General features: G+C 56.1%; 1 protein-coding gene across 3 annotated transcripts in view; it reads right to left on the bottom strand.

The window, feature by feature from the left end:
- Positions 1 to 10,266, bottom strand: part of Parvb (parvin beta) — a 77,720-nt gene that overhangs the window by 33,564 nt on the left and 33,890 nt on the right. For 2 of the 3 annotated variants that reach the window (XM_012517201.2, XM_023702570.1), the window contains exons 2-3: positions 5,502 to 5,591; positions 4,140 to 4,210 (exon numbers count right to left, since the gene is read on the bottom strand). In XM_012517201.2, coding sequence (XP_012372655.1) covers positions 4,140 to 4,210; positions 5,502 to 5,591 — 161 coding nt within the window. Of the gene's footprint in view, positions 1 to 4,139; positions 4,211 to 5,501; positions 5,592 to 6,480; positions 6,541 to 10,266 lie in introns of those variants that run through there. The other variant, XM_023702571.1, reaches the window with a different exon arrangement.

Raw genomic sequence — 10,266 nt, 5'->3', positions numbered from 1 at the left:
AGTGATCCTCCTGTTTCCAGCCTCCCAAGCACTGGGATTACAGGTGCGCGCCACCACGCCCGGTCACAACTGCCACCTCAGTGCACCCTGGGGGCAGGGCTGGCACGGCACACCAGGGATCAAACCCCAGCAGCTGTGCTCCGCCTGAGCAGGCGCTTTAGTCTCCTGAGCTATGTGGCCAGCCCTTGTCTCCAACTTTGTTATTCTGCTGCTTGTGTGTACAATATCCTAAAATGTCACCAGAAGATGTCATCCAAAGTCACCAAGAGTCGCCCCCAAGTTTGTTCCAGAGCTTCACAGCTCAGTTGTTAGGATTCTTGCTGCAGGGCCTTGCAAGCGCTTCCGTGAAGTGCAAAGCTGAAAGCTCTCAAGGAAGGAGAGAGAAAGAACTGTTGGCTACGGCTGCTCCAGGACAATGTCTCTGCGACCCATGCCATCGTGAGGGAAAGGTGGGTCTGCCCTGGCTTTACTCTTAGGGTGTTAGGTCTCTTAAAAAGAGCTGGTCCCTCCACACCATGAGGCAAACAGAGCTGGCGAGGGGAAAGAAGGACACTGACTGCTGTGTACCCCGCCACCTTTACAGCCCTGTCTCCTGCCACACTCCTCCTACTTGCTGGGCTGCAGCCACACTGTCCTTCTCGCTGGCCCTTGACACACACCAGGCACGCCCAGGCCCCAGGACCTTTGTACCTGCTCTTGGTCTTGCGGCCACTCTCTTCTCTCGAATGTGGCACCAAGGCTTCTGCTCAGATGTCATGGCCCTGCCTGAAACAGGAAAGGGCCGCTACCTCCTGTTCGGTTTTCTGCAAAGTACTCGGGGCCTCCTGGGCACACATTCACCTGTCCCTTGTCATGTCCCTTGTCATGCCTTCTTCCCAGCTGGACTGTCAGCGCCGCGTGAGTGGGGTCTTCCTTTTTCTCAAAGGCACAGCCTTCCTGCTTCCCGCAGCCAAGACAGGAACCGAATCCCAGAGGGGCACAGACAAACAGCGGTGGAACTGAAAGGCCTCCCGGCTGGCAGACACCTGCTGCACGAGGTCTCCTCGCCCAGAGCCCACTGGCCTCCGAGGAAATGTAGGAGGAGGGCTGTTTCTGCTCCAGAGAAACTGAACCTTCCACCTCAGAAAGACCACAGCTGGATCCCTGGCGTGGTCCAAGCCCCGACACAAGAACAGCACACAAAGCAGTGCATGTGATGCTCCGTGGAACACGAAGTCACCACGGCCCAGTTTCCCTGCTCCTCTGGGAAGGAGCAGCAGATTCCTAGGCACCACAAGTCCCCCACTCATCCCCCACTTCCCGAACACCCGTCTTCATCTGCAGTTTCACGAGACTGTAAAGATAGCTCCCATCCTTATTTTTAGGGATCTGCTCATTTGCAAAGCCCAAGTCCTGCGGGCAAGTGTCTAGGACAGAGATTAATTACATCCGTGCCCAGCAGCCGATCACATACGTTTTATGAGCCTGCTTTAACCAGAACAAAAAATTACTCTTCCTTTAGTTCCTTTGGAATTATAATCAGGATCTGCAGTCTGTCTCCCCCAGAGCTATGACAGTTATATTTTAATCAGTCCCAAACAGAGTCCTGGTCACGGAACCCTGGGAGGACACAGGCTTGTCCCAAAGGCCAGGCGAGGGCCAGGGGACAGGGTCTGGCTGGCCGTCTTCACATAGCCCCCACGGCACAGGCTGCAGCCAGGCGAGGGTGGCCACATTGCTGATTTTCTTTCCAGTACAAAGGAAAAGCAACAACAACAACAAAAAAAAAATTTTAAAAACCAATTTGCAGAGCAGGAAGAGTCTAGCCCAATGAACCAGGAAATGAGATGTGAAATTTGCTTTCAGGGAGAACTGCGCGCCCCAGGAGATGCGCTGGGCTGCTCCGGGCAGCGGCGGTTAGGAAGTGTCCTGGGGCTCCTTCCCGGCTCCAAGGCGCTGCTCCAGTTCTCAGCCTCCAAGGCGTCTTCCTCCTGGCCCACAACTGCGAGGTCTACCTGGAGCCACATGCCACAAGTGAAGGCATTGGGCCCGGTAAGCTGTACTGGCCCCGAGTACAGGTACCATCAGCAAACAGGGTCCCCAGGAGACCCACTTTTCCGCCCACGGACCATGCCCCAGGGCCTCCCACGTAGGAGAACAAAGCACGAAGGCCTTTCTCTAGCTGGGTGCAGGACTCTTTCATGAGTCATTATAAAGACCAAAAGACGCGATGTGTCATCTCTAACCCGCCCTCAGGGGGCGGGGGAGATGGTTCAGTAGAATAAGTGCTTCTCTGGTAAGCTCAAGGGCCTGAGTTCAATCCCTGGTTCCACCAAAAAAATAGAAAATAAATAAATAAAATAAAGGTTTCATTCAGATGGGTCCACAATTTCACATGTATAAAACAGAAGCATATGAACAAAGCCTAGGCTCATTCCCACGGTAATTCAGAAAGGAATTCTTATGGGTCATCTCTAACCCGCCCTCGGCCCGGGCATAAGAACACATCTGAAGACCTGACTGCGGGAAGGAACGCTGCCGAGAAGACGCTTTTCAGGCTCCACGCCCAAGGAACAGGGGTCCCCGGGTCCAACCTGGGGCCAGGCCTGCCCCATTCATGCTTAGCCGGAGTCCAGGAGGCGGCTTCAGGCCAGCTTCACCCCGTGCTGCTTCTACGCAACGGAGGCTCAAAGCTCGGTGCCAGTGGCCGCGCCACTCTCAGCACCAGCGCGGCCAGTGCCAAGGACTCCTGCAGGAGGCAGCGGGTGCTCAGGACGCTAAACAGAGACATCCTGAAGTGGGGTGGACAGGACAGGCGACTGCGACACGAGGAGAAGGGGAGCACAGAGAGCAGGCTTTGAACTAGGGATGTGATGCAGACGGTTCCCCAGAGTGGGAGCCACTCACCCGGGCAGCACCTGCTCTGCCACGGCCTGAACAGCACACAGGGCCCAGCCCGGGCTGGGCTCCAACTTGCAACCCTCCTGACTCAGCCCCCCAGCGTGCTGGGATTACAGGTGTGTATTACCACCCAGGATGTTTAGGTGGCAAAAGAAAAAAAGAAAGAAAGAAAGAAAAAAGAACTCTTTTTCCTTTTTTTTTTTTTTTTTTTTTAAGAGAGTTCCTTTTATTAAGGACATTCTTCTGAATAACAATTTGGGGATTCACCCTTAATAAAATGAACTAGATGATTTAAGTTGCTAAGAATCAACATCTCAGGGCTGGGGTGGGAAGTTAACGGAACATGTGAAATCCTGCTTTTGAGTCCCAACACTGCAAGAGAAAATTATAAAGAAAACAGAATCCTCACCTTTGGCTGGGCCCAGAAACCCACATCTTCCACCCAAGTGTCTAAAAGGAGGTGACCTGGAACCTCCTTGGGTGCCCCCAGAATCCGCACTGGGATGAGAGTTTCTCTGAGCACAGCCCTGGCCCCAGAGCGGCGGTGGCCAAGGCGGGAGCCTTACTAGGACAGTGTTTCTTTCTGGCCTAAACCACTGCACACAGCGCTTTCAAAGGCCGGATCACCTACGCACAAAGGGGCTGTGCAAGCCAGAGCTAGCGAGGCCTTTGCTCAGCTGCCTCGGAGCTGTCGCCCCGGAGCCTCAGCCCCGCCCTGCCACAGCAGGCTTTGGAATTACAGCCCGGGCCAGAGCACTGAAGATACAGATGCTGTGGGGAAAGCGGCACAGCTGAGGCACGAGGAAGGCACCATCCCTAGATGCAGCAGGGCTGCAACCCCACCCGCGTTGTTCCCAGGACTTGGTGCTGACGCTTCTGGCTGTGGACTCAGCTCCTCCACAAACAGGGCAGGGACACAGCTCTACAGTGACACCCACCCCCAGTCCACAGCCAAGGGGAGCAAAGGCCCCACAGCAAGGTGCTGGTATCTTGAAACCCGCTTGACCCTGGCCAGCCCTCTCCAAGGGAACAGGTTCCAGATGTGGCCACACAGTGAGTGACCACACTCGATGTGCAGACCAATCCTCCGTGGTCTGTGCCCCCCCCCATACACGCAGGCCATGCACGGCCCCTTTCTGATACAGCACTGCATCCCTTTCAGGAGCCCAGAGCCCCAGGTCCCTCTGCCCATGACAACCCAGAGCAAAGGCCTTGCCCTAACAGGGACACTGCCCTGCATGCAAGTCGGACCTCCTTACCTTGACCAGCTCCTTGAATTTGGGGTCCTCCCTGGAGGTGGGGTCAATCATCGTGCGCTCCTCATTCTCCTCTGCCGGGGGTGGGGGGAGCATGGTTAGCCCGGGTGGCAGGGATGCCCGCAGCAGGAAATGGCAGGAAGCAGAGACCTCGCAGGGTCCTTGGTCAGGACAGAGGACATGGCCAACACGTGTGGAATCTGATCCCACAGCGCAGGGGCAGGACCTCTGCTTTAAACTATCATCCCACTGGGCAGGCCCCAACCCTACCAGAGTCCCAACCATGGGCCAAGGCCATCCATGGTGGAGGAGAAATGACAGGAGAGGGAGGGCAGCAGGACAGAGACTGGGCCAGTGTCCCCATCCAGATCTGAATTCAGACCAAACTTCCAGCGCCAGCAGGCACTGTGAATGAACACGGGGAGAAGCCAGGACGGCTGCAGCACCACGGAAAATGCTTTGTCCATTAGGCTAAAGATCGGGACGCAACATGGCATTCAAAATGGTGGGCACAAAGGAATATCAGGAAATGCGAGCGGGACAAACACAACACAGGTGGCATTTTACAACCAAGGTGCCGTCCCCAGCCCACAGCCCATGACTGTTCGCTCCCTCTTCATTTCCTCTGTGACCCAGGATGGATCCCAGCGTCAATGGTGTCACTCCTCCCTGGAGTCAGGACGATCCCTTGTAACGCTTGGCAGGCACTGACCAGGCCCAAGAGCAGCGATTCGGAAAGTCAGTCACAGGTAGGTCAGGGCCAGAAGACCGCAGCAGCCTGTCACCGTGTCCAAGGGAAATCTATTTTCTGGGCTCCTATTGGCCTAGATCAGAGGTGATATCTTCCTCCCCAGGGACAGTGACAATGTCTGAGGATGTTTTGGGTTGCCCTGCTGGGTGAAGGTGCTAATGCCATTGGTGGACAGCAGCCACAGCGCTGCAAAGACCTCTTGGTGCCCAGGAAGGCCCCAAAGGTCCAGAGCAGAAGGAGGAACCTGGTGTCCACACAAGAATCTGCCAGGTCCAATCCTGGTCTCGAGTGCCCAGGCAGAGAGGGCCAGGAGCACCTGCCCAACAGCAGCTCTGCCACACCTATGGACAGAGGCTGATCTTCCAGGAGTAAAGAGGATCCAGGAGTTCCGGTGGATGGAGGGGGCCCCTGGGCTGGTCGCGGGGGACCTGCACCTGCTCCTTTCTATGAGCGCCTGTAGGGTTGGCCATCTCATGGAAGACCCAGACTCTCAAAAACACCCATCTGGTGTCCAATCAAAGGCAGAACCACCAGACCCTATCAGCCCCAGGGAGATCAACTGAACACCCGGATGTGCACAGTCTCGTGACAGGAAGTCAAGGAGCCTACTGTACCGAGCTGAGTGTCTTCGGGGTGGACGTCCACAGATGCAGCGGACATCGGCGAGTTGATGGCACTTCTGCCCTCTTCTTGCAAGTCACTCACTGTTGAGAGTAAAGAGGAAGAAAAACGTGGTCAGCATTAGTGGAATTCTGTGGCCTCGTGTTGGCTGTGGAGGAGACCACCTGTTTTCACGATTAGCAAACACTCAACAGCTGGAGGTCCAGAAAGAAGCCAAAGGAAAATGTTCAGGGCTGAGAACCCAACCAGTAATTCTTCCTGCACCAAATATTCCCCAATTCCCACCAATCCCTGTCAAACTGTTCCCGCTGTTCTTTGGAGCATATGACTAAGACGTGGAAGCTTCTGGGAGCTTCAAGATGCTTCTGGAGACTTCCAGGCTTGACCAAGCCTACTGCAGCAGACAGGGCTTAGACCACAGGGACAACAGATACCCACAACCTGAGCCATGGACTTGAGGTATGAACAGCCCTCCTGACGGGCATGCTGGAGAGAAAAAATGGAACCCTTCACGTGCCAATGTCAAGGGGCACGTCCATGGGGACAAAAATCAGATGAAAGCTGTCTGGTGCGCCTATGATTTTACATTGCCTGGGTGTCTATTTTAAATCTTTCGGGCTTTCCAGACCAGAGCTGGGCTCTGTCCCTGGACATACATTTAGTGTCCATGCACCCATCCCAGCTTCTCAGTGTGGTGGACTGCATCCATGGCTGCCTCTTGTGACCCCTGCCCCATGGAACAGCCAGATGCAGCCTGCCTGGCCAGTGTGTAGCCCCTGCATGGCCGCAGTTGCCACCTCTCTCCTCAGTGGGTGGACTCAACACTTGACCTAGGTCCCAGCCCACCTAGGAAACCATCCAGCTAACGCTCGGGACCCAGGTCCTGCTCTCTTCCATAGGCCTAGGACCTGTGAGTAATAAAACCTTTTCCCCTACCTGGGCTCTGCTCGGCACTAGAGGGATGCTATCCACCTGAAGGAGCTCAGTCACTGCCCCAGGTGACAGCCAGGGTCAGGGCCACAGGGACAGGCACAGGACCAGAGGAAAGAGACCCCTGTGGGGATACACGCTATGGCTATGGCCCATAGTGCACACCCCACGGGGGCAGTGGGCACCGGGGGGCCCAACAGTTGCAGAAAGCTGTGAGCTGCGGGCATGGTGGCACACACTTGTAATCCCAGCACTTCGGAGGCTGAGGCACGAGGACCTCAGTGAGTTAGAGGCCAGCCTGGACTCCATAGTGAGTGTAAGGCCAGCCTGAACCAGAAAGAGCGCATCTCAGACAGATAGGCAGACAGGCAGGCAGGCAGGCAGGCAGGCAGGCAGGAGGGCAGACAGACAGACACAACAGGCAGGCAGACAGACAGACAGACCAGACAGACAGGCAGGCGGGCAGACAGACAGGCAGGCAGGCAGACAGACAGACAGATGTCAACCAAGCTGTGAGCTGTGAGCCAAGGGGCACAGCCCAAGGCAGGGGCAACAGCAAGGACCTCTCGGCTTCCCTGATGCCACAGAGACCTTGCAGACTCCACACCACAGCATCAGGAGCAACAGTCGCCCGTGAGGATGTGGGGCGGGGCCCCAGCTTAGGACATCACCAGCTCCTCCGCACATCGCCCGGGCAGTCGAGCCGGGCCCCATTCACCTTGCTGAGCCTCCGCGCACACACAGTCCCCATGGGATGCTGTGGACTCAGCCTTGAGGACAACACTCCCTCTGTCCCTCAGAGAGGTGACAGAAGCAAGACCCTAAGACCCTGGTGTCTCTCGCAACAGTGAAAGCCCCGATTCTTGACTTCTGAAAATCAAGAGCCTCTCCTACAACTGTGATCACAGCAGCCACAGTCACAGCAGCCACAGGGTGGAAATGACCCGAGACCCGCAGACAGAAGAATGGAGGAGCAAAAGGGGGCCCATCGGTGCCCTGGAATACAACTCAGCCCTGAAAAGGAAGGACATGCTGGCTCCTGCTACAATACGGGCAGACCTTGGGAACACTGTGCTCAGAGACCGGAGGCCTCTGTGAATGTGCAGATTTCTGAGACTCCATCGGCTCTGCCTCCTGAAAATATTCTAAAGATCCCTGGTGAGCCCAGCCAGTTGAGAAATAAAACAAAGACCGAAGTTCCACAAATCATTTTACCACGTCCTAGGTGCAGTTTCTTTTTGTTTATTTCTTGGTGAGCTGGAAATGGAAGCCAGGGTCTTTGCACTGAGCTACATTCTTAGCGCCCCCGGTCGTGCTTTTTGAGCATTTGTTATATTTGGGGAGGGTCTTGTTTGTTGGGACAGGCTCTTGCTAATTTATCCAGGCTGTGCTCAAACTTTCGATCTTCCTGCCTCAGCCTCCCAGGGAGCCGAGCTAAGCAGCCTGCAGAATCCTAAGGACAGAAAAGGTGATTTTTCACCAAAGCCCGCATGGCACAGCAGCCTGGTAACTGGGGGTCTGCACAAGGCCATGGACTCTGGAGTCCCATTTCCCCAGCTGGGTCACACACAGGGCAGGTGTCCGCTGGTCAAGGCCACGTGCAGCAGCCACACTGACATCTAGGGAAGCACAAACATCCGGGTCCATTTCAGAGCAAGGCCACCCAGCGGGCACGGAAGCCACACAGCTGGTCAACATCAGACACCCTGGCTCTTCTCCGAAAGATGGACGCTGTCCCCGCCCCTGGACATCAAGTGGCCGACGGAGGGCAGAAAGCCTCACTTGATTTCAAAACCACAGCAGGGGAAAAGGAAGGGAACAGCATTTTCAAAGCCCAGAAACTGGGTCACATAAAAACAGAAATTCCACGCTGTCCTTCAACATCAAAAATACCACCAAGCAGGGCCGGGGATTTGTGACCTTAATAAACGAGAAGCAGGCTCAGGAAAACCGCCGGGCTCTGGGCCAGCAACGCCATTCCAAGGGGCCTGTCGTCTGCGAGGGCCCAGGGTAAACAAAGTCCCCAGGGAGCGGGGACACACACGGCCACAGGCCCTAGGCGCGGCCCCACGAGCACAGGCTGCAGCCACACAGCCCAAGTTCAAATCCCACTTCGCCGCTTGCCAGGCCTCAGTTTCCCCAATGTGACATAAGATTCGCCTCCCAAAGTGCCTCACAGGAGGAATGGGAGATGGACAGGCCTTCCTGCAATAGCCCAGAGGGTGAGGGGCCATTGAGGGAGAGGGGCTGGTGGTACGGGAAGACCTGCAGGAGGCGGGGATAACTGGGTGGGAAGAGAGCAAGGCTGGGAAGGGCCGTGGTGGCTGGTGACGGCCAGAGTGGCTGCCGATGCGGTGCCCACTGCCCTCGATCACCCAGCCACGCGGGGCTCGAGGCCCTGGACTGCAGGGCACAGGAAGTGGAGAAAGGCCAGGGAATGCAGGCCAGGGAAGCTGGAGACCACAAGGAAGGCCTGGTAGGAGGAGTCCGACTCTGCCTAGCTCCTGCACAGACAGCCACTCCTGCTGGGCTCAGGACGGCAGGGGGGACGCAGAGGCCACTGCTCCCTGAGCTGCTGAACGTGCAGCAAAGCCCAGGGCATACGTGGCAACGGATCACGGCCGTCTCCCATCTTGGGCCACAGTGACTGTTCAACCTGACTGTCGCGGGGAACGACGAGGGGCTACTAATGTTCCCCAAGCACCTACTGTGTATAGCGCCTGCCCAGCCATCCACAGTGAACTCCTACAAGTGTGTGGGGGTGACAGACAGGTCACAGAGGGTCACTCTGCTAGGCATTCAGTCCCCTGATCCCCCAGTATGCCCCAAGTCTACCCGATCTCAGACCTGAGCATAGTGGATTTCTGGCTTCAGATCCCAACCTAGCCACCACCAGGCTGTGTTACCTCAGGCAAGCGGCTTAACCACTCTGTGCCTCAGTTTCCATGCATGAGCCAAGAGGGATCACAACATCTGGGTAAGACTGCACAGGCCACACCCTGGTGGGCAGAGCCAGGATGGGGAAGGGGGTACTGACTCAGATGTTTCCAAAGACACTCACTTTCCATGCTCCACCCTCAGCCTGGGCCAGTCTTTAAAAAACAAAAAACACAACCTTTCCTGATTTGGAATTACAAGGGCATCAGAGAGAAGCCAGGGATCAAAAACCCCAAGCCATGCCCCATTTTCAAGCCTCATAAAGCAGCCTGCCATTCAGACCTCGGCCCGAAGGAAAGCTCCTGCCTTTGATATCTTAAAAAATCTTTTTCTTTGTGTAGTTTTATTTATCTATTTATACCCAGGCTCTGTCCAGAAAAAAGAGGGGGCGGGGGCTGCTGTATGCGGCTGCTGCTGCTCTGCCCCGTGGACGCTCTGGGAAACGCCAGTTTGAAAGCAGGCTGCCTGCAGCGCAGGGTCACCTGAGAGAAAGGGTAAGTCGGGAAGGAACAAAGGCTGCTAGGTTTTGCAGCCCACAAGGGGATCAGGATGGACAGAAGGTGGTGACACGCTTGGCCACCCACGGGGCCTCTCCGTGCTGCACACAGACGTCTTGGCTGCCGTAGAGAATAAAGGTTCACACGGAGAAATGTCAGCAGGCCTCCGCCTGAACCAGGATCAAAGTGAAAATAAAACCTACAAAGAAAGGTCGCTCATCACCTGCTCCACAGCAAAGGAGCTTCACGGTGGCAGCCCTTGCTCTCGGACACCTCACCCTCTTCAGCCGGCCCGCTCTCCGTGCAGTGAACCCTGCTCCAGGGGTCAGAGCGGGCCGTGTGCAGGGGGACAGAGAAGAAAGAGACCCGAGCGTCCAGCCCCAGGGCGCCAGCT

Source organism: Octodon degus, unplaced genomic scaffold, assembly GCF_000260255.1.
Source record: "Octodon degus isolate 3935 unplaced genomic scaffold, OctDeg1.0 scaffold00153, whole genome shotgun sequence".
In the NCBI taxonomy this organism is placed as follows: Eukaryota; Metazoa; Chordata; class Mammalia; order Rodentia; family Octodontidae; genus Octodon; species Octodon degus.
Note: the sequence above shows the minus strand (reverse complement) of the source record. Positions and strands in the feature narration are given on the sequence as shown.